This window comes from Brachionichthys hirsutus, chromosome 1 (genome assembly GCF_040956055.1).
Source record: "Brachionichthys hirsutus isolate HB-005 chromosome 1, CSIRO-AGI_Bhir_v1, whole genome shotgun sequence".
Classification (NCBI taxonomy): Eukaryota; Metazoa; Chordata; class Actinopteri; order Lophiiformes; family Brachionichthyidae; genus Brachionichthys; species Brachionichthys hirsutus.
Window position 1 is genome coordinate 11,752,249 of NC_090897.1, and position 26,459 is coordinate 11,778,707.

Here is a 26,459-nt window from a genome sequence, read left to right on the forward strand (position 1 = left end):
TAACATAATTCACTTTTGTCATGGTAGCTTTTATTATGAATACTCATTCAGGTGGAAACACCAGTCAATCAGTCATTCCTGAATTAAATATTGCTGCATGAGGTGGAGAATGGACCAGGTAATGGACATGGTCAACTTGGTTCTTTATTATTTCCGGTTATGCCTTTCCTCCAGGCTTTATCTCTACAGCTCCTTTTGGTTAACATCCCATAATGCCCTCCTCTGTCAGGTGGGTTTAGTTGAACTTACAGTGGAAGTCCATTTACCCTCTGCCTGAACTTGTGTACTAGCAACACATTGCTCGGTGCTGCGACATGCGAGTAAAGGAGTGAGGGCCGTTGGTCCCTTTAAACTCACATGTACCCGTTGCCCTCGTCTCATTGGCCTCTCGGATTAAAGAGCGTTTCATAATCTCGCTACGTGACTTGTGCTTGTGGATCATAGTGTAAAAAATGATGAAGTAGCCTTGGGAAGCTTTAGTTACATAAAACAACCATTTATTTTTCACCTCTGCTGTACATAAGCAATCACACACAAACAGGCTCATCACCCCCCCCCCCCACACACATCTTAAGAAAATCTACAAAAACAAAATATGGCTGTTGATACACAATGCGGGCTGATAATACAGTGGAATTCTATAACAATTATTCATCATCTTCTTCCTCCTCCTCCTCCTCCTCCTCCTCCTCTTCATCGCTGATCACATATTTCTTGGCTTTTTTGGTGGGTATTTCTTCGTCGTCTTCTGCCTTCCTCTTCCCGGATCCCTCGCCCTCCTGCACAGAACAACAGAGCAGAGATGACACTCTGACATGAAGTCAGCGGCCAGCCGTTGTACATACTATGTGTCTTTTTAATTTATTGTAATTTTGCATCTGTGGAGTAATTTATTTTTAATGTATTGTTATTTTGCATCAAGTTAGTAATCTAATATTAGTTTTATTTGTATTGTTAAATGTCGATGATTTATGTACGAAGGACTTTCAACGGAAACAAGACCACAAGGGCTTTTTTGAAATGCTCCTCTTAGACAGGATGTTTGACTGTACTTGTACTGTAATACATGCTACTGTGTGACTGTACTTGTACTCTAACATTCTATCTAATAAATATATTCATTTCATTTTATTCATATGCACAATAATAAACAAACAAAACATTACAAAGGCAAATAATAGTGCAGGAGAGGAAAAGAAGCCGAATGGGCTTATATAAAAATCCTCCCCTCAAGTTCAAATTAACTAAACAAAATCAATCAATGTATATATAAAACAAAAAAAAAGGAAGTTAAATTCATCATCTTCATCACTCCAGCGGACGCTACAGCGTCCCGTCAGCTTTTCGCATCACACGTTTCTGCTGCCATGACTGTGGCTGAACCTGCAGTCTGATCTGAATTAAAGGGAGGATCTTTAAAATGACCATCTCGTTTCTACACACGAGGGCGACGTCTTTCCATTCCCCCATGGCATGCTGCACCACAGCACCCCCTGTCTGTCCAGCAGGATACTACACCTACCTCATCACTGTCGAGCTTCTTGGCCTTCATGAGCCTCTGGGCTTTGTCGTCATCTGAGCCTTCATCGCTATCTGATGAGTAGATCCGCGCCCTCTCTTCTGTGTTGGGTGTAGATAAATAAGTTAATTAGGACTCAGCGACTTTATAAAAAGTGTCTAACCCCATTCAAAAATGACTTCAGGAAATATAGCTATTTGCCCTCACCTCTCAAGCCACCTCCTCCTCCCTTGTATTTGTACTTGATAGCTGCCAGACTGATGGATTCCTCGCCCTCCTCCTCTTCGTCGTAGCGGTCTGGATCCAGGTAACCGCTGCTCAGGCCTCTCTGGTGTTGTTTCTCCCTCATCCTCCTCTGCTGGGACTCTCTGCGGATGGAGGCTCGCAAACGCTCCTCCTCTTTCTGCCAGGAGAGAAACCGGTGGGCTTTCATAGGAAGGATTGGCATTATGTTTTGCAGCTTAGGTGAATTGGTGACCGCAAAATTGTCTGGAGGTGCGAGTGTTTGTTTGTCTTTCGTGTGGGCCGTGTGATGAGGCTGGCGTCTTATCCGGGAATTGACTTGAGCGCCGCTAGGGGGGAGTGCTGAGCTCAGCAGAATTACAAGGCATGACGTCAGCAGTGCTCGTCTGGGTTGACAGTTGATACACGAACCAGACGCGCACTGGCCTCCGCGTGACCCCCACTATGCAAGCATGTCAGGTTAGTTCTTCCCGTAATTGGGCGTGATGTTTGTCAGCAAACTGTCCTTGTGGTAACCCAAGCCTGTTCAGTCAGCACAGGAAGGCAAATACAGCGCACGATGGCGTGTCACCTTAATCATTTCATTGCGATGCGACTCAGGGTCTCGTCCGGCCATGGGTAGGATTCTGATCTTCTGCGTCTTGGAGCAGCGGTCAGCCAAAGACAGGGTCATCTTCCTGTGGGTGGCGCTGTCTGTGGAGTGGGGCCTGGAAATACAGAAGATTGCGAGGGTGAGGTGCGTGTTTCCCAAATATAAAATCATTACCTCACAGATTAAGAGAGTTTGAGCAATAATAGACAAACTGAGCTGAGCTCTTCACCCACCTTTCCTTGGATGTTTTATAGAGTTGTCCAAAGCTCCTATTTAAAAAAAGAAAAGAAAATCCAAACCATGTGTTCCCTATGCAGCTTCGGCTCTAATCCCAATCAAAACATTGTTCTGTTAACAATATCCAACCAGAGCAAAGCTGTCCTCTCTGGGAGCCTGGAGGGCTGTTCTGTATCAGAGCAGCTTTGTCTGGTACCTGCGAGACCGGTGTCATCCGAGGAGACAGAACATCCAGCTGGACTTTTTTTGGGGGGGGGTAAGAGGCTTACACACGTCTTATTGGGAGAAACTTGGGCTGCTTGCATGAGGTGATCTAGGGACTTTCAGCACAGAGCATAGAGATTTCTGCATTTCTGAATGGAGCTCGAAATGAAGGCCGCCATTGTTGTTGTTTGGAATAAGAAGCAGTCAGGAGCTAATAAATATAATCAACGACCCAACTCTTATGCAGGACTCAGATCTTAATAGAAGCCTGTTCCATCATTACCTGAAGGTGAGTTTGGTTTTAAACACAGCCTGTCCTTGCAGTCCGGTGCCCTGCCGGATGAAAAGGTGGTTGTGGTCTCCCTGGAGAGGAGCCTTGTAAACATCAAACACTTCGTTCCCCAGGTGGAGGGACATGCTGCGGCAACATAAAGGAATTTCAAAACAGAGGACGTCCTGTTCACAGCAACGACCTGAACATGCAGCCCGACACACGACACACACCTGCCGTCAGACCATTTGACGACACGGGCATTGCTCTCGCGCGTTTCGTTCCCCTCCTCGTCTCGCTTGGCTCGCCACCGAATTGTGTTTTCCACCTGTGGGATGGAATCGTTAACTCAGAAAGTGTATTCACGAGAATTAGTGGGCGTATGGTCAATTTATTTCCTTCGCAATCTACACAGACACCTGCAAACACGCTCACGTGCGAGAGGTCGGCTGCATACCTTCAGCTTGAGCCTGGTCCGTCCCTCCTCATCCAACATTTCTTCATCCTCAAATTCATCTTCATAGTATTGAGGATCAAATGGTCTACGGAGGGAGCGTAAATGAAAATCTAAATTATTTTATCTTTATCTTACCGGATATTTTCTTGATACTCTAATAAAATGTACAGTTAGCATTAATGCGCTAAAGTACCGACCTGGGCTCCACAGACAGGAAGTTGGGCAACTTGACAAAATAAAGGTCAGAACCCAGATCGGTGCTGACTTTGGGGATCTCGACTTCAATGCGAGTTTCTGGTGCGTGTTCTTCTTCTGCGTGTTCCCCCTCCATCCCATCCTCTGTATCCTGGGCAGACACAGAAAACATCCATTAAAAACAAAACTAGAAAAGCGCTCAGAGCGCAGACCTCCGCCGAGCAGCTCATTCCCCTCCTAATTGGGTTTACACTGCCCACATGGTGATCTGGATCATCATCAAAAGGTCAGAAATTGTTCTTGGTGTCTTTATACACCAACCATGAAAAGTAAAAGTGAATCGGAGTCGATTTTTGAATCCGTAAAATTAGGTTTTCAATGTTAAAATTACATATTCTGGATCCGATCCGGATGATATTTGGTGGTGAGATAGAGGCCCCCACCCTACATGACTGTGTCAAATTCCATGAACATTGGTCGATAATTAACCGAGATATTGAGGAACAAATTTTGAAGCTCCATTGACTGCAATGTTAACGAAAATTTCAAGGTGATCCAGAATCCAGGATCTCTTCTGGATCATCGACAAAATGTAATCATCTGTTCCCGGAAACATTCCCAACATTTCCTGAAAATTTCCTGAAGATCCATCTGTAACCTTTTGAGTTATCTTGCTTACAGACAGACAAACAAACGCCTCGCCTTGAAAAGGTCGTGTATCTTTCAGTGACCCACGGCAACAAGGATCAGCCCAGAGAAGATTAATTTGGGATCTCTTGCGAGAAAGAACTGAGCACAATTAATTAAAGAGGCCAGTGAGTGAGACGCCAGACAGATACCAGCGGTTGTCCTGGTGTCGGGGGCTTCTCTGCATCGCTGTCTGATGAGATATCATCAGCCTCTCCAAACAAGTCGTCTGCTGCCGCCGCCGTCTTTGCTGTCGAACAGTATGGAGGACAGCCAGTGTTAAAGTACGCAAGAACGTCGCTCCCGGGACGCGACATGGTAAAGTTTACTGCAGAGATCACATGGCTGCTTACTTTTCTTTGTTCCAATGTCGCTGTCCGAGTCTGAATCAGAGGCAGCTTGCAGCTTTGTCTTCATTCTGAGGAAATCGTCTTCACTGTCGCTGCCCTTTGGAGACTCTGGAAAATAAACATTCAACAGTTGATAAGACAGCATCCTTTCCACATCACGCAAAAGCCCAAACCGGAGACACAAGATGCAGGAATTACCATTATTGAAAGCAAAAAAAGAAATCTAATCTAATTAATCTGAGATTAAATCATGATAAAATGTGCACATAAATGTAATGCGTCAATACAATACCTGACTTCCTGTTTCTTTCCAACTCTTCATCAGAGTTCTCCCTTTCCTCATCAGAGTAATGATGCTTCTCCTCCTCTGACTGGTCACTCTTAGCCCCTCCTCTATCCCAATTCTCATCATCTGATTGGTTCTCCCTGCCAGAAGCTTCTCCGTCGGAGCGAGGGGTGCCTTGTCCCGAGGGCGGCGTCCCAGCATCACTGTGTGGACTGGTTTAAAGAAAAAAGAGATATTCAAGTCTGGTCCTTTGAACACAGACGTATCAAAATAACACTACGGGTCATTTTCATGTGTTTTTCTGTCTCCCAAGATGCAAGATGAATCATTTTGTGGTCAGTGTTGAAACAGTAAATAATTGAACACAAGATCAGTAAATAATTTTAACTTATGAATCAAATTAATAGAGGGGCTCTACTGCTTCTCTGAAATTATCAGAGTAATGACATTTTTACAACAAATAGACTGAAGATATCTATAATTTTTTTGTTAATGAATGCTTTCCTAACCGTATGTGTAAGAAATACTACGCTTTCTTTCATAAAGGCACTGCTTAAATGAAAAATGTGTGAAAATATTTAAAGCAGAGTTTTGAACATCAGGGCAGCTCTGGAGGGGGAAGCCAATGTAATGTGAAAGCAGAACATCACAGTAGTACGATGGCATGTCAGAGTAACACCAGAAATCTCAAACTCCACATCAAGATCAAGAGGCCTCCGGCGTTATCTCCTGTGGACGTACCTTCTGTCTGAGGGGACACTGCCTCCGCCAGAGTGAGGGCTCACCGCTCCCGACATCCCGCTACCGGCCGGGCTCCCTCCGTCTGACCTGTGGCCCTCTTCCTCATCGTCATCCTCTTCTTGACGGCCTTGCTCTGAGCCGCTGTGCTGCTCTGCATCAGAGAGGTCATTGTCCCCCTGATCTGAGCGCACGCTGGCATCCGACTGGTCTCCCGATCGATCAGAGCGGTTGTCACTGCCGCTGCGTTGACTGCGTTGTTCATCATCACTGTCATCTCCGAACAATTCCTATTAAAGGTGGGAAAAAAAGGGGGCGAGTTTATCAACGTTGAACATCGTCAACTAAACGTAGATGCAGAGTCTAAACTAAGATGCAATTAAATAAGAGCGATTTGATCTGGATCTGCAATATTTATATTCACGCCGTTTCTTATGAGACAAAGAAAAGCACAAACCTTATTCATACTGGGCTTCCCTGGCTCCTGAGCGTCTTCTTCTTCTTCTTCTTCATCCTCGTCATCATCCCGTTCTCGCTCACTGGCGCTGCCTGAGGCATTGCTGGCAGATCGTGGTCTTTCCTGCTCTGACTCTGAACCAGAGCCAGATCCGGATTCTGATAAACAATACAGCAGAATTATTTTTCAACCAGCAGGTTCATGTTGTTCATTAGGTGACGCATTATCTTGATGGTACAGTTAATTTTCTCTTGGCGATACAAACAGCGTTCTCTCCTCGAAACAATTATCCTTTAAAGGACAGTTTATAGGATGAGTGGGTGACATTCAACCCTCTGACGTCTATTCCTTAATGTGCCACGTGTGCAAATCATTGCATTAGAATTATCCTAACCATCAGAATCTTGCATAAATGAATGTTTCGTCAATTTAAGGGATCAAATTGTGAAATAACGTAAAAGCATTTTCCCTGTTACACTTTGATAAGAGGAAGACAACGGGATTTAAAGGGCTAATCAGTCAGTCTAGGAGTTTTAAACAATAAAACATTTTGGAGTTATAGTACACAAGTAAAGTAAATTACACAGACGGACTGCTACGGATTATTCTATTTTCATTGTGGACCATTTAGCTGCGAGTTAAATTTCACATGTAGACCTTGGAATTGCAAACAGATAACATCGAAAACCGCAATTTACTCATTTATAATTCTGCTGCATCACAACTTGCCCGAATGCAATCTTTACAATGATTTCAGATCAGCTAGTATTAACTCATGAACCTGAGCCGGTTCATCCTGAACTAACTGGTATCTATGCAACAAATAAATCTTAATATGGAATGAAGAATAGATGGAAGTTGCAGTAGTTTGTAGAATCAGAAAGTGTTCCAGAAAAACATTCTGATTTCGGGTTACCGGGCATTACTGTGTAAAGTACCGTCCATGTTCCAATTTTCTGATCACTGCCCGGCCAGACTAATTTTATTTGCGCGTTCCATAATAAGTCAAAAACAACGTTAACGCAAAAATAACTAGTGTTCCAAAAAAACAAGCTTTTACCTCGCTGGTCATTGTCGCTGTCTCCATCACTACCGAATAATTCATCCATGTCCGCCATTTCTTCCAAATAGTAGCAACGTGACCTGCAGGAAATGATCGTCGGCCTTCAAAGTTACGGCTCCTACTATGGCGAGCCATGACCCGCCTTACTCTAACTATGATTGGTCTACTAGGTAACACGACCAAGGATCTAAGCCAATCATCACATCTCAAGTATTGACCAAACCAACAGAGCCAATCATATCACAGGCAGTAAGTAGAGGGTGGGTCTTTTCTTCGCCGTAGTAGGATTTACCAGCGTTTATTGAACAGTTTTGTTTCCGGGTTAAAACTGAGTCGAGCGTGTTGGTGTAGTGAGCATTAACAACCACAGTGAGGGGATATGGAGTACGACGAAATATACTGTATATATATATATACAAATGTAAAGCATAATTTAAAAGTCTTAATAAAATTAAAACTAATTTAGGTGGATTAGTTATGCTAAATTGTCCGTAGTTTTGAGTGAGTGACCCGGATGTCGGATTAGGCGGTTAATAAAATGAAAGAATGACTTCCATTTCGAATATTACAGCAATACTCACATTACAGCAACAATAGATTTATTTTCTTGATATACTCATACCAACATCCTATCCGCCAATTCTATTTTATTTTATTGTATTGTATTGTTTTGTATTTTATTTTCCTCATATCTAAGTGATTCTTCTGCGTACATAAAAAGGGCGGGCTTATTGATACCATTGGTTCACACTTGGGAGACTCCTCGTCTATTGGTGCAATCAGACGTCACTCAGCCAAAGAAACTGGCTCCCCCTTCTTGTGTTACCGCCCTTGGCTTGAGTGAGAAATTAGGCATTGAAGACTTTGCATTAGCTGGGAAGGCTGGTGCTTCTTGGGGTCCTGTCAGTAGTCTCAGGTAAGGAAAGCTCTTGTATTTATTGTGAACCAGTCGGCCGTTTCACGGAACAAACCACCTGCGCCTTTTTATTCACAATGCTACTTGAATACTGTCTGACTTAGCTCAAAAGCTAGCACATTGAGTCAGCTGTAAGGGCTAGCATGCTACCTGCTGTATGTCATTGGGCTGTGAGGCGATGTGGCGAGCAGCCTGCCTCCCAAATATTACTGAACTACCAAAGTTGGCGTCGTCTTATCGGCTTTAACTATTTGTTCGTTAGTGTTCGGCCTCGTTCGCTAAGGTGAGGATAAATATTGTTTGTTGTCTTGTCAGCGTGATAATCATAAACATGTCAAGAGTGAGTTAGCTAACGCAGATTCGTTAGCCCGTGAAGTCCAGAAGGAATGGATGAAAGTATCATCCTGGGAGCTTAGTAAAGTTAAACCGCGTAATAGTATGCATTAAAAGTAAAAAAAAAAAAAAATGCATATAACTTTATATCACGGCCAAATAGCGTTACCTATTAGCATTCCTGGCATATATGAGGGTAAAGTTACCGGTTCTTGTTTGGCATGCTGGACGCAGACAAGAGTTCAGTGTTTTGAAGGACGCGTTTTAGCTGCTGTGACTCACGCCAGTGTTGTAGATTAGACGGGACCAGTTTAACACGCAAACAGCTAAAGCGTCGGTCCCAGCGCTGATGCTTCTGACTGAAGGGTGGGGTCCCCACGCCTCGAGCGTGGCTGCACAGGGAAATGGGGTGCGCTCTGCTTGACTTGCTTGAGCTGTGAATAAGTTATTAATAGTGTAATAATACTGATCACATGGCATTTCTTTGGCAATACTGCCTACAGAGTAACCTTTTCCAGTTCAGCATTGCAGAAAAACAGGCTCCTCAGATGGATTTTTTTTTTAGCCTGCACACCTTTGACTGCAGAATAAATCCTGACTGAGTTCTAATCTCCATCATTTATGCAGACATTAGAAATGAATCGCTGTGTTTTAAAGGTGTGTTTGAGTGCGTGATTGAACAACATACAAACTGATTGTTTTCTTTTTCTTACACACAGATTGTTATACACAGATACTTTTCTTTTTTTTTTTTTACCATAACTATATTTAAACATGTTAATCCTTTTCACAGCAGCATTTTCATTCTGTGTCCCAGGCGGTGGATGCATATATGTCCATACGGTACATGTATCTGTACATAATGGGATATGGTCTACGCTCGTCTCCTCAAAAGAGATGCGGAGAAGCAATTTCACACATTCTCCATAGGGCACTAATGATCTGCAGCTCATGGCGGACCACTTTGATTTGGCTGTTCTTTTACATTTTTAAGCACAGTTGTATCCGTGACTTTTATGCCACTTTGCTCACATTTACCAAACATTGGGGTGTGAACCATATCAAGCTGTGTCCAAAGAACGCGTATCTTTGACAGTCGCCATTCCTTAGGAAGCAAAACTCAAAAAAAGGATCATTGCAAACAGCGTAACAAAAGGGTGGAGAGTAAAATTGTTGAAGAGTAGGTGGGAGGAGGAAGTGCGGACTCGTCCCATGGGTAGCAAATCTAGGCCGTTCTATCTATAGGCTTTTTGCAGGCGGTGCACTTCATTGATGTAGTAGCTACCAGAGCTTTCTGTTCATGTCTTAGTTACAAGTTGCTATTCTTTAATTTCTTTGTGATCTAAGATAAGACTGCGTCTGCTATTGTATATTCTTAATGGCACAAGTACTCTTGTTATTTGACTGTAGATGAGCCCTCACCTCTTGAGTGGAGACACATTCTGGCATCTATTTTAAATATATTGCAATGTTTTTCATTACATTTCATTTTATAGCCTCGTGTAAATCATAATCCTTGTGGCTGTGTCCTTGTCCTGTCCTCGGGGATGTATTTATGCACCCAACGGTAGCCCGAGAGCACGGGGTATGCCCAGGAAAGTGTAAAGTGCGTGTAGCGTGTAAATAGGTTTGCAGTATTATTGGCTCAGAGCCATCTGTTGTCTTGAAGGATTAACAGAGAGGAGGAGAAGAAGGGAATCAATCAGATTGGGCTAATGGATCCTCTCAGTGTCTCTGCCTCAGCTTGAGCCCACCCGTTTCCACTCTTATCCCTGTATATCCTGTAACACGGATCCTAAGCGGGCGTTTCTGGTTTTTACAAATCCGGTCCAGGAGTGTGTAAGTTTGTTGTTGCCTCCTGCGCACGTTATAATTAGTCTGGGTAAGCAGAACATGGACCAAGAAATGCATAAATCAAGACTAATGTTTCAACATGCTCTCATGGACCAGCGATTATTTGACTAGTGTGGGATTTAAACAAAAGCGTGACCTTGACATGAGGATTTTTGGCTGAATACATCAAAGCCTTCATTTTCGGATTCTGGAAACCTGCCTGTGGGGCTTAAAAGTCTTTATAACAGAAAATACCCGCATGTGTTGTTCGTGCGTGTGGACATCTTGGAGTTGAATGTGAAAAATTAATTAGACTCGGCCTCCAAAAGCATGTGATGAACTGCCTGGAATGACATCATGAAACAAATTACAGAACTGTTGCCTCATGATTACAGAACAGAATTTCTGCTGTGGACACACGATTACCGCCGCCGAGGGGCTTGTGTTCTTGAAGGCGTCTGATTGTTAGCAGGGTTACCCAAAATCTTGATGAAAATAAATCTGAAGATGGGTCTTGGTCTAACTTAGATTTCATGAAATTTTGAGAGCGATCCGGATCTGTCTGGATACAATAAAATCCGAATTGTACCATTTACTTATAACGGAGGCTTTTTCAAAAAAATCATATCTTATAAAATATGCATTAAATTTACTCACCAAAATCATAAAGTGGCTGATAAGAATATTATCATTAGATCTGATTCAGAAAGAGGTCAGGAAAGAAATATGACCTTTTAACATTGAAATCCATTCATGGATTCAAAGATCTGTTAAAAAATACACATCAACTCGGTTTATTTATTTTTTACTTCCCATGTTTCCTATTTTTTTATTTTATTCAGTAAGCCTTGTACATTTTATGTTTCATTCACATAATTGTATTGCCTCAAACAGGAGCCGTGATTGAATCCTTGTTTGTATTCGACATTACTTATCTAGCCAATTAGCTGAGCTTTAATACGGCTTCAATGGCTGATGCTCATCCTCTGGAGTAATTGCCTGTAGAAGCATTACGTGCATTAGACTGCACTGTTCTGCTTCCCAGGGACTGTTTGAACTACAGCACATAAATATTACAGATTATGAATGTTATTGCAGAGATGTTTTTATTCAAACGGTTTGATTAAAGCCCCTCGTGCTGACATTTGGGCCCAGCTTCGACTGCTGGGGGACTCGGGCGTGCAAATCAGAATCATTTCAGAGCTGAGTGTCTACTTATTGGGGTTTAATGGAGGAGATGGGATGAAGAATTAGAGACGGCGCCTGGATTGTGGAGAGGAAGAACTGAACAGCATGAGCAGCAGACTTTGTTCAACAGAGAACGGCAACAACGCCATGTAAATCTCTCCGTTGTTTGCTGCACACGCGACTCGGCCTCTATTTTCATATCCTTCAGAATATTATTATTATTTTTTACGTTCCTGTAGTTCCGATAGAACCCCTCGGACCTCACTGGAATGGTCGGATGATCTCTCTGAACTTGAGAAGCATCTTCCTGTTGTTGCACGGGGATACGATGACGCAATCGCATGACTCTGTTAGTCAGCTGAAAACGGTTTTACTCGCTCCTCATGGATGAACTTGTGTATTTTTTTTTTGTGTGCTCGTTTGTCTCCAGGTGACTTTCCCCTCGTCTGGAGCGGCGAGCCTTACAAGCAACAGTGTGGCTGTTTGCTGCGTCGGTCGGTGTTGTTAAGCGAGCTACAGCCGGCGCCATGGCACTGTCGTACAAAAAGGACCTCGGCAAGTACAAGGATATTGACGAAGAAGAAATCCTCAACAATCTGTCGACGGAGGAGCTGAAGCAGCTGGAGATGGCACTCGAGGAGATGGACCCAGAGGTCAGGACTCGATGAAACCTGGAGGAGCTCCAAGGCTCTTTATTGAGAAAAATGGCCGGTTTAAAAATAACAAGACTTAATGCCTTGTAGGAAATTTCCACAAATATTTGCAGCTGTATTATTTTTTTTTTCAGCCCATATTTTCGTGTGTTCTTTGCACTCTTGTATTCGTTCCTCCCAGTCACCGGCCGAGCTGCGGACTTAAGTGAATGTGGAATCATTAGTGAGCAGCGAGTATAGAGAAGCAGCCCTCCACCCAGACGCGGAGGCTTTTATGTGGACACCATCTAAATCCAGTCGCTCTATGGTGACGTGCAGGAAGCAGCAACAACAATGGTGGAAATATTTTGATCGTGTGTCGTTAAAAGTACGAATTAGGTGTGCCGACAAAAATAACCAGACACAGGCTGGCAGAGCTTTCTCTACATCCATTCACGTTTCTCCAGCTGTTCATCCACAGCATGTTTGACCGATTCTCGACACGGTGCGTGTAAAGTACATGACGTAGAGACGAGGACGTATTTCCTTTAGCGACTGAGCCGTCAGCATTTTCTGTAGCTCTATGGTGGGTGTTTTGAGCTCTTCGCAGGGTGTCGTCTCTTACGCGCCTGCTTTTCTTCGTCCCACAGAATGCTCTCCTCCCAGCAGGCTTGCGTCAGAAGGACCAGACGGAGAAGAGAGAAACGGGAACGTTCAACAGGGAGGGCCTCCTCAAATACCTGGAGAAGGAGGCCATTGAGTACAAGGACAGAGAGGATATAGTGCCCTTCACTGGAGAGAGAAAGGGTAAGTGTTCGTCTACTTCCTGCCTCTCAACGGAGAGACACTCCAACTTGAATATTTATCTTGTGGCTTGAAGGTGAAACACGAGTGCTGTGCGTGCTGGACGGCGTTGTGTCGATCAGCGGCAAGTCTTCATCGGTCGCAAATTGCTTTACAAACTGCAAAGGTGAAATGAAGGAAAGACAAACGATGGAAGGGATTCTGGGATGGCTGTGATTCCGTGCTATGCAGTGTAGCACGTCTGCTCTGTGACATCAGTAGAACGGAGCAATCGGCGCTGCGTCCACCGTTCAGAAACGCGTGCTGTAATTACCCTCGCCGAAGAGGAGACGAGGGTATTGCAATTGGGTGCGTTTGTCTGTTTGTTTGTGTGTCCGAGCGCATAACTCAAAAACTAGTAACCCAATCGACTTGAAATTTTTACACAAGCAAGGTTCTGTCCGTGGCTCGGTCCTCCCCGAGAATGGCGTTGATCCGGATCTGGATCCAGATTCTAGAATTATTTTTACATCTGGAATTGTGCCTGTGCTGTAAACTGCCACTTTAAGAGGGAGGGACACGAATGGCATGATGGGAAAAATAGTCCAGAAGGAGTCTTGTAGTACGTTCCGGAGCAGCAAGCTAGAGCAGGTTTGGCCCCTCTGATCCGGAAGCCCTGTTTACTGTCTCACATGATCCAATAGTCTATTGGAGGCGAGGGTCTGCAATCTCTGATTGTCGTTTTCTAGTTACTGCTGTTCCACCGAGTTGGCAGGTATTATTAATGCATGTCTGCTCTTACGCAACATGCAGCAGCGAGGGAAGGTGTGTCTTAAAGCAAAAGACACCGTTAAGGATTAACTCACCGTGTGTTTATTTAGATGACGAGGTGGCGCTATCTTTTTTTTAGAGCTTCGGTTTCTGAAGCACCGACGCCACTGTTAAACACAGAATGCTTCAAAATAGAAATCCAATCCGTGTTCTGCAGATTTACAGATGATTTAAGTCAGAATAATTTCAGCGGGAGTCGGTGTGCTATCTTGATGTTGCTAGAAGGAGCTACTTCCTGCGTTGTTTTTCACGCGTATCAGAGAAGCCTGATCTCACACGTGAACGTCTGCACCACATTGGAGGCGCTGTCTCGCCTCGATGGAGCCGTCAGTCCCGTCCGGTGCAGTTCAGTCCGATTTAGTTTGGTAGGCCTGCCCGGTCTCTATCATGTCAGGCTGTTGGTTGCGGTGTCGGCGTATCAGAGACCGATAATAATCAGCCCTGTTTGCATAATAATGGCCGACAAGGCAATCAGTGTTGTTTGCTTGTGCTGGAATATTTGTGTGTATAGAATTATTCAGGTGATTACTTGTTACCGTTTTTACTTTTCGTATTTTAATTGAGAATTGAATTAGTTGCACGCTGAACAACACGCACGCTTTATTCTTTGCTCATTCTTTAGGTTGTATGACGTTTAAGTTTTTATAACGCAATGTTGTTTGTGGTGGGAAAATAAAATGAAGTTCTGACAGTAAATGGATTCATATTTCTGTGAAAACTGATCTTTAGAACTTCTCCAAACAGATTTTAAGGTGTGTGTGTGGCTTCCTTTAGCGCTCCTTAAAAGAGGGAAAAGGGAGATGTGACAGAACGGAGCGTTAAAGCGAGGAGAGAACTTTACTGGGTATTGTCTTGAGAGGAAATTCTTTCATCGGGGTCTCGAGGGAATTGGATGCTACTCCCTCACTGCAAAGTAAATATCGGACTGACATCTTCCCTCTGACCCAACCCTCGCCTGTTACAAATTATACTGTGCGTGTGTGTGTGTGTGAGTGTGTGTGTGTGTGTGTACCCTATGACAACATGGAAAACTCCAGTCATCACATCACGGTGGTTCTGTGGAATGTTGCTAATTCTCTTTCTCTTGTTAGATTCACCCCCTGCTGGTAGCGCCTGTTGTTACGAGTCTTTCTCCTCAATAGCATTTAGTTTCAGACTAAATAATCTCAGTTTGATGTAAAGTATTGGTTCAAATCTTTTTTATTTTATTTTGATTGTTCACTTCTGTCCATCCTTCATCGTCAGCATTGTGCCGTTCCGTTCCATAATGAGGTTCGATGGTTCATGATGTGTATTTTCTCTGCAAAAGGTGTGTCGTGTGATCATATTTTCCACAATAACAAATGCAAGCTCAGTGTGGGCTAGTTGGGCTAGTTAAAATTTGTCCGAGTAAATGTGTAATGCAATCTCTGCACAGATGGGATTCAAACCCGGAACCTTCTTCCTGTGAGGCACGGCACTAACCACTGCGCCCCCTGTGCCGAATGTCTGTGGAGCTAAAGCACCAAAATGTAAAGTTTATAACAATCTTGAGTATAGTTTGACATGAGCAGAGATAATATGTAGTGAAGTTAGTTGATCTTCTGTGGCTTTAGGAGTTGAGATATCTCTCTGGAAGTAACGCCACATCCCATTTTATGGTGTTAACAGTTGGTCCAGAGCACCTTCCGGTCCATCCAGTCCTCCTTTTGTCTCCTTAGCCATCAGCGTCTCGGTAATGTGCGGCTGTAGTGGAACTACCATGAGTGAGCCGGCCCTCTGTAGAAGTCGTTTAACTTTAGTCGTGTTACCCTCATATGATGTAGCTTTTATACATATGATTGCTTTCCTAATGGGAGGAGCTGAAAGCGAGTGCACATGTAGAAATAGCATTATCCTGTGATCATTAGATCTGTTTGATCTGTGCCTGTATGCACTGATTAGATTATTTAAAGGTTAAACTAGAAAAGCACTCGGAGAGCCGGTGTTGGGAGGACGATGAGGTTAAGTGGAGAAAGTTGATTTGCTGTGGAGACGCCTCACGGGACAAGCCGAAAGTACAGTAGTAGTACTAGAACTAAGTACCTTGTCCTTTGTTCTACTGTAAACTAGTCCCTTTCAGATCATTTAGAAATGGATCTCAGCAGCTGTCCTTTCCAAAGCTTTTATGTCTTTGTTCTCGATTACGTGATTGCTTTGATTTCTTCCTGAACTATTTTTGTGCGGCCTTCCAACTGTATTTGCTGTTCGATGGCTCTCAGGAAGTTACAGAGCCCCCCCCCCCCCCCCCCCCCCTAATGGGGACCATGTGAAAGATTTGACTGGCTGGCCTAACTCAAGAGGGGGGGGGGCAGCTCAAGTTTCTGCTGCCCAGCGGCGCACTTTAGATTAGACTGCAGTCATTCTTCCATAACTTCCTGTGCTCTTTCCGTTTCTTGCCTCAGATAGGTTACCATGGAAATACCATAGTTCTAAGACCGTCACGGCTGGACTGGGGAATGCCGTATAAAACGGCAGGAGGTCCAGATATTCGTGTTGTACGGACCGTTCCACTTTGTCAGATAAAATACCGTCGTGGTCGGATAAGGAACAAACTTCTCATTACTGACATTTAGTTAAGATTGTGCGACTGATGAACAAAAACGCTACGATATCATCGGTGCAGAGTTCCTTACGCATAAAAATGTAATGGATTTAAGGAATAAAGCTGTGAGCTGAAGAGCACAACGGAGCAATGGTCATTTCATGTTCAAACAAAATGTGTTGTGACTCTGGAGAAACGAGCGTGTGTGTGCTCATCCAGTCACTGGATCTGTGACTCGCTAACGCTGACTCAGCGGTATCGGGCTGTATACTAGGACCCGACCTCATTGCCGCTCCCCTTTCTGTCTCCACAGGGAAAGTATTTATTCCAAAGCAAAAACCAATACAAACACAACAGGAGGAAGTCACAACCCTGGACCCAGAGCTGGAGGAAGCCCTTTCCAGCGCCACAGATACAGAGCTGTGCGATCTCGCAGGTAAGAGCAGGTGAAAGTCTTGACTGAAGCCAGACTCGTGTCGAAGCTAAACTTGTGTGTAAAGCGCCTTTCACTCTGGCCATCTTCCTCAAAGCTCTGTCCTTTACTAGTTATGAATCCAAAGAGTCTCTTCTCTGTGGTTTTGCGCTTGTTTGCAGCGATCCTGGGCGTTCACACACTGGTCAGCAGCGGTCAGACTTATGACGGGACTGGAAGCACAGACGGATACAGCAGTAAGTATCATCGCCAAATGAAATATTTTAATCTAAAGATCCAAAAAGGATCATGTCTTTGATGTCTGCCTGCGTTTTCCCAGATGTGGTCAAAGGGGAAAAGATGAACCCAGTGTTCGACGAGCCTCCCAATCCCACGAATGTTGAGGAAACCCTTCAGAGGATAAGAAGCAACGACGGCTCCCTGACGGAGGTCAATCTCAACAACATCAAGGTACACAAGTGTGTATAATTTAGTAGAAGTTATCCTCTCATACCGGAATTGATATACCGGAATTAATAACTTAGTTTCTACACGGCTGTATAGTTCTCTGTGGTGTGTCCCCCCCCCCCCCCCCCCAGAACATCGCCATTCCCACGCTGAAGGACATCGCCAAAGCCATGGAGAAGAACACGCACGTGAAGAAGTTCAGCATGGCAGCGACACGGAGTAACGACCCGGTTGCCGTGGTGAGAGGGTGTGGCCTGTAGACCTTTGAGTGGCCTACGTCCAGCTTAATGTCCTCACATCTTCTTCGCTCTTCATTCCTCCCAGGCCTTCAGCGAAATGTTGCGGGAGAACAAGGCGTTGCAAAGTTTGAACCTGGAGTCCAACTTCGTCACCGGGGCGGGAGTGCAGGCGTTGGTCGATGCGTTGCGAGACAACGACACGCTGTCGGAGATCAAAATAGACAACCAGGTACCAGATGTCTGGCAGAAACACAAAACATGCGTGTTAGTATTGTCCGTTTCCACTTTGAAACCAGGTGGTTTCATCGAGCCCTCGATTGTACGCAGGTTACGCTTTGCACCACTGACCAATGCAACCGGATCGCCTGATTGAATAAATGAAAGAGCGGTTGAGAGTTTCCCCGTCGTGGGAAGGTCAAACCATGTTAGCTGTGTTTGCAGCCTGAGTCTGCTCTGAAGCTGGATGAGGTGAATCTGGCAGCCGGGTCTTGACCTCTGTGCCTTCCGTGTTCCAGAGGCAGCAGCTGGGCACAAATGTAGAGATGGAGATCGCTAAAATGTTGGAGCTGAACCACAGCATAGTGAAGTTCGGCTACCACTTTGCCCAGCAAGGACCTCGGTCCAGAGCTGCTGCAGCCATCACCAAGAACAACGACCTAGGTATGACACACGCGCACACACACACACACACACACACACACGTTTCTTCCCCATCACTTGAGCCTTTCCCTTCCAGCTGGCGTCGTTCTGTTTGGGACAGTGAATCATGGCGGCTCCAGTATCTCAGTCATTCCTCTGCTGTTTTATTTCCACTGAGACTTCCGCCCACAGTGATGACCTCTCCTCTCTTTTAGCGCCTTGTCCTGTCAGGGTCGCGCTAGCACAGGTGTGGTGCATGGGTGTGTCTACGGGTGTGTCAGTGTCTGAATGCATTAACGGTATGCACATTGACACGGCGTGACGCCGCTTCTTTCTGATCACGCCGCACACGCTTTTGAAATGGGTCTACGCTTTGAGCACGCAGCTCGCGATGACTCCGCTGTTTTCAGGATCAACTAACAAAACTAGGTTGAAGGCTGTCGCATGTTTGCACTCGGTCACACTTATCTTGGGTGAATAGTCGTGCTTTTGGCACAGCGTAATTTTGCTTTCTCCAGTCCGCAGGAGGCGAGTGGAAGGGAATCCGTAAGGGCGGCGCCCCAAACGTCTCCCAGCCAATCCCGTACTTTCATCTCACTGTTTGGAATCGTTTCAGCCAATGCCCTGCTCTCATCTCATTGTGTGGAAAACTTAGTCTTGTGCCAAACTGTGAGGCAAGGCACTCTCAAACGGAACATGCATCTGAGAAGAAGGGAAATAACTGGAATCACCCGCTCCCATGTTCATGCCTGTGTTTATTATGACGTTGTTGTTTTTGAAGGTGTAAATCTGATTAGTTTTTAGCTATTTCATTTCATTTTCTCCTTTTTTTTTTAGCCTTATTCCCCTTATTTGTGCTTTCCATTTTATATTATAACCTTCTAAAAATTCAAAACGGAAATAACAGCTTTGTAAAAGCGACAGCTAACACTGAGAATCTCCTGTATCCTCCACCCTGATCAGGGCTTTGCTGCTCGGTGAACTTCCTGTATTGAACCAGAAGGCTTGATGAGGTTAGCACAGGGATTGTTTATAATCTAGTCATTGCAGCTAGCATGCAAACTCTCAAACTAGCAAGATAACGCAAGTGACGGTAAGTAACAAAGGTCACGATGCATTCATTCACCCTCCGTCTCCCTGGTGGTTCACTGGTGGTTGCCTTGTGAAAGCCAGCTGGTTTAGCTGGCTCACACCCTTATGTGGATTTAAAACTGTAATTACTGATGTTTTATATGAACTTTTATTCCAACTTAAGGTTTTGTTTAAATTCTGCGTCACGCTTAAATTCTGATCGTTTTCTTTTGTTTTTTTTAAGTTTCAGGTAAAGAATATTTTGGAGAAAGGAGCAGGATATTAATGTTAGGCTTCCACCTACTCTTACATGTCATGTTGTAGACGTCTGCAGTCATGCCAAAGATGAACACGCCACAGAACTTCAAGTATCTTACTGGTTATTCAGGCTTTCGCTTTGTCGGCTTCCTCGCAATATAAATCTGAGCGTTTGTCTGATGTTTCACAACAATGATTCCAACGTTTGAAGTCATGCCTTAGCAGTTTGTTGCATTTTACTCTCTGCTGGCCATTTCTAGCTACCCGTATTTTCACGACCATAAGGCGCACCTAAAATCCCTAAATTTTCCCAAAACTTGACCGTGCGCCTTTTGTGTGGCGCACGGCGCTCAAAAATCAGTCCGAATGTTTTAGTACGACTTTGGGAAGCGACGAAGCCGCGCCGCTGGATGGACTGTCGGAGCGTTCCGTCGGTCAGGAACCTGGCGGAGTGATACGTACCGGTGCTGTCCTTCACCATAGTATTATGGCGTGCTGATGAAGCGGAGTTTCAACTCAAGGCTGTCGGGAATAGAGCATCGGCGAGAGAATCCAGCATTAGAGTCAATGGAGGAAGAGGAGGAAGCAAGAAGAAGGCCTGCAGCAACTCGGCTCCTGCGATCTGCGACTCCGTGCGCGCCCATCTCACCGATACTGTCTAAACCCAAGTGAAGCTAGCAAACTAGCAAATCATCATCATCCCCGGTGGATTAACCGAAGAACTACAACCATTCAACGTTAAACTGCGAGCTGCGTGGGAGCGCTGGACGACTGAAGGCGAACACACACTCACCAAGACGGGGAGGCGACGCCGGGCGAGTTTCATCTTGAGAATAAGTTGAATAAAGTTTGACTTATCTGACTGTTTTTGTAACAAATTGTGTTATAACGCGCTAGTTCATTTAGTGTCAGTTTTGTTTCGCTTAATGCGCCTTAACACCCGGTGCGCCTTTTGTAGGAAAAAGACGCGTTAATTGATATAGCACGAAGTTGCGCCTTATAACCGGGTGCGCCATATGGTCATGAAAATCCGGTAAATGTTTAGCAGGTCCTTTACAAAAGGATTGTGTGAAACTTCTCAGGTTGTGATTTCTTGTAAAATGTCTGAACTTCATCTCAGATTGTAAAAATTCTCCTTTTCCTCACTCCCTCACACAAACGCGCGTGTTTGCTGTCAGGCGTGCTAAACCTCTGCAGGTACACTAACCTGCTTGAGATGGGTGCAACACGACTAATTCAGGGGTTACTTGAACCATGTATATACTGTTTATGTGGAATCGGAAAAATCTACTGGCATGAATCATGTTTCTGTCGACCAAAAGTCTTCACAGCCTCACGTCTCTTGAACAAGAGCAGTTCATTTCCTTTGGGTTTCATATCCATCCATCTGTCTGACTAACATTTCCTCTTGTTTTTATATTACTGTGCTTTGCTGGTTGGGCAGTCGTGAGTTGTGTAAAACGGTGAAGTGGTTGCTCAGCCTTCGATTCGTAATACTGTATGTCTTTTGACTATAAAATAACATCTCAAATACACAACGTGTGTACCAAAATATTTACACATGTCCGTGCTGAGGTTTATTTCTGTACCTTAAATCCCAGTTGTGTACTCTATAAAAGGAATATGTATAATAAAACCACAAAACTGTTAAAAGACACTGCTGAATATAAAACAAATGGTTTTACACTTACTGTGTTCTATTCTTTCTTCTTAGTGTATTTTTTTTATTTTATTTTTACTGATCATTGAAATGTTTTAAAGCAGCAAATATTAGCCTCTTGTTAATGTTTGTCTCTTTGGTTGTTGTAAGGACAACTTGTTGCTTCATTTGTCAACAAAGGAGCAAACTGCATTACACGTGGATGAAATTCTTCATACATTTAATAAAGTGGATCTGAGGCTCAGAATGATTTTTTTTTTTTTTCAGCTGCTATTTCCAATTCCACAAATGGCTCTTAAAGCTCATTGCTGTCATGTAATGTCCAAAGTAAAGCCCTCAACCCCAGGTTGTAAAACAGAAGCTCTGAAATTGAGGAAGTCTTAGATCATAACTTGAACTATTCAGACAGTTTGTCAACTCTGATGTAGACAAGTTGAATGCGTTCACGGAGTTTCGTGATTAAACGCCTTCGTACTGGTTCACAAGAGAGAAACGGGATTTTACTGGTAAAGATGAATTTGATTTAAAGTGTTGATCCCGGCAACCGGTGATGGACGTCCATGTTCCTCTGAGACGATCCGATCCGAACCGAACCGAACCAAAGAAGCCTGCAGGGATTTAAAGTTCCATACTTTATAACAACACATAAATAAATCATACCTGAGGGCTCACATCATGTCTTGTAAATATTACTTGTGGCTGTGGTAATTCTCATAGTAGTCCAACACCCTTTGCATGGCAGTTTAACTCCCACTCCATGTCTTCATTATTTTTTATGAACTCTAAATGCGTAGATTCAGTCTGCTCCTCGGAGGAAACTAAAAACGTGATCGGAGCTATGGCTGGACATTCTTCTTGGATCATTGGAGCTCCTCCGTTCCCTCTTTCTCCTCGGAGATGTTGTCTTTCTTGAAGAGTGCCTCCTCCACCTTTCACTTGCCCTCTGCTGACACTGACAACCACTCAGAGCTGGGTGTTTCCACATCTCAAGTACAACCAGTATGTAAACTGAATGCTAGGCAGCACCTTTTTTGCTTTCTGTGTTGGACATTTGCTTCCTTTAAGCAGATCCAGTTTCTCTGATTGTTTGCACATGCCTGAGAGATGATGCAATGCACATTGCTACATACTACACCCCTCACAGAGAGCATTGTGGTGAGTCGCTGTCAGAGAAGGCTCTTTACCACTGGTGGAGGGTGTGTGTGTGTGTGTGTGTGTGAGAGAGAGAGAGGATGACTCAAGAGTGAACGAGAACAGCAGGCTCACGTCATGTTTGTTAATCATTCATTTTAAAGACAAAATCCAAACCTAGAAACTGTGTGTGTGTGTGTGGCGTTGTGTAAGTACCGTACAACCATTCCTTCAGAACATGTCTACGTATTAAAAAGCGAAACCATATGTCCGACTCATGGTTTACGGTCCCTGTCTTTATTCTGGGTTGATGTTCGGAGCCGTGATGTAATGTTTTGTCTTTATAAAATGAAAGTCCAAGTAAATCCCAGTGGACGAATCCTTGAAGGGGAGACGTCTCAGGCTGCCAAACCTTCCCTGCATGTTAATGTGCATCCGCTGAGTCCAGTGAAGTAACTCAAAGGCGCCGGCTCATAATGGAAAACATTGACATCCATCAAGAACTGAATGTGAACAGACAAATTCGTGTGACAAAGCTCTGAGTCTGCGGCTGAATATCAGTGGCTTCACCTTTTAATCCAGCCTTCTGCCCTCCTCCTCGTCCCTGCAGCCAGGTTTCACATGAGGCCTTTGTCCTCAAACGGGCGGCATCACCTGCATTCCTGCCTTTGATTTTTCCGTCAGAGACAGAGCCAGAGTGAATCAATTCATCTTTGAACAAAACTCCCTAAGCACTCCTTCTAAGCATGGCCTCATGAGCTCAGCAAACAAAGGGCCACAGTTTACGGGAGAGCTGCTGGTACAACAGCCTGTCGTATACGAAACCATCCAAGCACACGGCGTCATTTTCAGTGAGAAATCAGCACCAAACCTCAGAATAGTGAGCTGAATTCTTTGTTGAGGCATCTGAAGGTGGAGAGCTGACGTGTCCTCCGAGCCCGGGTTCATACCTGGTTTATGTTACTGAAGGGAGGGAACATCTGATACTTCTTAGCTTGAACCTATGCAGAAAAGTTTAGGTAAAAGTGTCTTAGATGTACTTTGAGAACAAAAGCAGACAGAGCACAGCTTGCATCGGAAGTGAAGACTTCCGAGAGCAAATGGATGATTTACGAGGAGCCGTGAATAGGTGCAGCTCGGGTGTCTGGTTTAACATGAATAACAGCACCTCCCTGCAGGGCAGCAAAGAGCAGCAGGATGAAAATGATTTTAGTTCCCTTTGTGTTACAGATAGGAACTTCTCCCAGCCTTATAACGTTGAAAACATTCCCTGAAGGGAAAATACAAACGAAACTAGTTTCCACCCGACTGGAAATAATAGCTGGATAAACCAAAACCATCAGTGACTTCAAACAAAGTAGCTCCTTTTTCCACTTCTGATGCCGGGAAACCTTCAGATGCAAGAAAATGGAGTGCAGACGAGTAAGTCCTTTATTCTTGAAGCGTCAACTTGGCACAGACAACACATCCTTTCAGTGGAGGCTGGAGGGTCAAAGCTTTGCAAGATTGACTGAATAATGGCGCCATCTGGTGGTCAGAAACATTAGGGCTGTGGGAGGTTGCGTTAACAAATGATGTCCAGCAGGGGGCAGAAACAGACTGCTTCATAGCACAACAACAAGAACTATTATTACTACTACTGACTCATTGATCATATTTTTAATGACAGGACATTTGAGCGATTTCTAATGTAATTTACCTCACGTAGATGCACATTTAACTTTATTATAATCCCCAGATAAACAAGCCCCTTTTTTCAAACATTTAAAAACATTATTTTGACATTTAAAACTGGTCTACCCCTGTATAAATTCACACAAGCGCTCCTAGTGTATCTTCTTCTAAAAATCAAAGACTAGCAATGAACATCATTTGTCACAACGGCAGTTTGTCTGGAATCCTTGGGGCTCCAGAAGACGCAGCCCTCCATCTGCTTAAAGACAATAAACCGATCACGAGCGTGAGCATGAAATTGCACCGATTGCTGCAGCGTTTACCCAATCCCCGTGTGTGCAGTTGGGCCAGGAGCCGGCTCGGGAGACCGTTGTCATAGTGACGTTGTGGGAGATGAGACAGTGTTGTCCCTCCCTCTTTGTTTGTTTCTGTGATAGAAGGAGAGGTGGTGTAAGGCAAGATAAGCATAGCATGATTCCTACTGCCGGTCCGTCTGCCATCGTAATATCCAACATGAGATTGTACGAATTCCTGAGTAGATCCCAGGCGCTCGGGGTGGAAAGGAATTTCAATAAAGGGCATTTCTAATGGACTTTATGCCCCTCCAAAAACAAAAACTCCTGCTCCTGTTAACAGAACCATGTCTGGTTCTGTTAAAGGTGTGGAACGATGCTTCATGAATAATGAGCTGCTTTGCAGTTCATCTCACATTGAGGTCATGCTGATTAATTAATGAGCCGAGCTCCCTCCTGGTCTCTCGTTGTACTCCCACGTTTAATGACTTGATTTCAGTTGGAAAATGCCAGACAGGGAGATTGCCACGGCGTCATCTGGAACCTGATTGAATGAATTTATCGCTCAGACATCGGGAATCACATTTTTTGCTTCCCAGTATTTGTTCCTCGGGTGTCCATGAAGATACAGCCCGTGCGTCACAAAGCGTCACCTGAAGCTGCCTCACACATGACTTCCTTTTAAAAACAAGACAAAGCAATTATATTGTATGTTTAAAGAAAGCTATTTGCTCTCAGCATGCTGCCAGTACTGCGTTTCAATGACCATGCAATCACGTATTTAGTTACCAGAGACAGAGACAACACAGTTGTTTGACAATAAGAAAGGAATACAAAGGAAGCCTGTGCCATTCTGGGTCCTGAATAATTATGAACAATTCAGAGTCCACAGACGACAGGAGCAGCAGGTATAGTGAAACCTTCCGTTGAGTAATAAATTCATAATGAGTGCCGTCCCAGTTCCAGCTGAGATCACATATTTGCTCAGGACTTTAATGGCTTCAACGTGTTTGTCTCCCTGTCGATCCACGAGCTTTCATTTGCCATTCTACGAAGACCCACTGACCTGTTTCACCATGATATTCAAAAAGATTAGATAATAATAAGGATTTTATTTCATGTCATCCTGCATTAAACATTACATTTATAGTTGATACTGTAAGTGTCCTCAAATAAATGTAATTCTGGGTGTTACCAAACACATAAAAACTTAGTTCAGCGCAAAGCAGTACAGCCAGCATAAAAAACATTCAGCAACAACAAAATATATACTCTGAGCATTGAATCTCGTACCGTGTGGGACGCTGTGTCATATTTAGGGAGGGAATGGAATGTTGATGACTTTATATTGGACTTTTAAAAGGCATCTCCATCGGCGCTACGTCAAATTCATGTTAATACCCTGCAGATGGAATTTTAGAGAATGATAACACAGAGTCTTTTTGCCTTTTGTCTCAATTTCATTCTTCTCACTCTAAAAAAAACCCTGAACATTTGTGGAAATGAACCCACACAGTGCAGGAACAGTCAGATCCTCATTTGACCTCATGGCATTTTGACTACATCCCCTTTTAGACTGATCTCTCATAGCTATATGGTGGTAAACCGATTCTTGTTACGCATTGGTTGGTCATGAGATCGGTTTAGTTCCTCTCTCACTGTCTGCATTCAACACAACTGGCTCCAGATGTGACAAGCCGTGGGTCGCCAGTAAGTCACAGGGACTCGCCACATGCAGCCACCCACCGGGAAAGTCTGGGCCCAGTTCAGGAAAGCTGAAAAACCAGTCATCTTTGGCTCGAAGGACCAACCGTTAGCCATTAAAAAGGTAACAGAAACATGAATGTGCTTGTATTTAGCAAAGCACACATTGTAAGAACAAAATACATAGATTTTAACTCAATGCTCTTTACAAGGGGAGCATTAAGGAGGTTCCTTATGGCCTCATATCAGTATATAATTTCAGTGGCATATACATTATAAATAAATAAACTTGTAATTCATTACATTTCAAGCATGTTATTAATTGCGTTCTCTGCACGGCATGATCATTGGTCTGATTTCTCCTGCACGACAGCTCCCAGTTATTATTGAGCCACTTCGGTTCACTTTCTGCTTCCCTTGATGTCTGAGCTCTATTTATCATCCGTCCATTATTTTGAAAGTGTGACCGGAAGTCGTCTCTGCCGGTTCTTCTTTCGTCTCAGCGCGCGGCCCACGGAGCGGCCCACGGAGC

General features: G+C 44.1%; 2 protein-coding genes across 2 annotated transcripts; one reads left to right on the forward strand and one right to left on the reverse strand.

The window, feature by feature from the left end:
• Positions 1-530: 530 nt before the first annotated feature.
• On the reverse strand, positions 531-7,354 carry leo1 (LEO1 homolog, Paf1/RNA polymerase II complex component). Its single transcript, XM_068739062.1, has 14 exons — positions 7,297-7,354; positions 6,237-6,394; positions 5,783-6,069; positions 5,048-5,253; positions 4,759-4,863; positions 4,558-4,655; positions 3,721-3,869; positions 3,524-3,608; positions 3,300-3,394; positions 3,079-3,213; positions 2,334-2,469; positions 1,727-1,922; positions 1,523-1,620; positions 531-779 (listed from the first exon to the last, which is right to left on the reverse strand). The coding sequence occupies exons 1-14, from the start codon at positions 7,352-7,354 to the stop codon at positions 648-650; spliced, it is 1,938 nt and encodes a 645-aa protein (XP_068595163.1). The 3' UTR covers positions 531-647.
• Positions 7,355-8,148: 794 nt separating this feature from the next.
• tmod2 (tropomodulin 2) lies at positions 8,149-18,686 on the forward strand. The gene is made up of 10 exons (XM_068741696.1): positions 8,149-8,215; positions 12,000-12,222; positions 12,852-13,008; positions 16,692-16,814; positions 16,973-17,047; positions 17,131-17,261; positions 17,390-17,497; positions 17,583-17,726; positions 18,013-18,157; positions 18,655-18,686. Exons 2-10 carry the CDS (start codon positions 12,097-12,099, stop codon positions 18,684-18,686), a joined length of 1,041 nt encoding a protein of 346 aa, XP_068597797.1. The 5' UTR covers positions 8,149-8,215; positions 12,000-12,096.
• Positions 18,687-26,459: the final 7,773 nt, after the last annotated feature.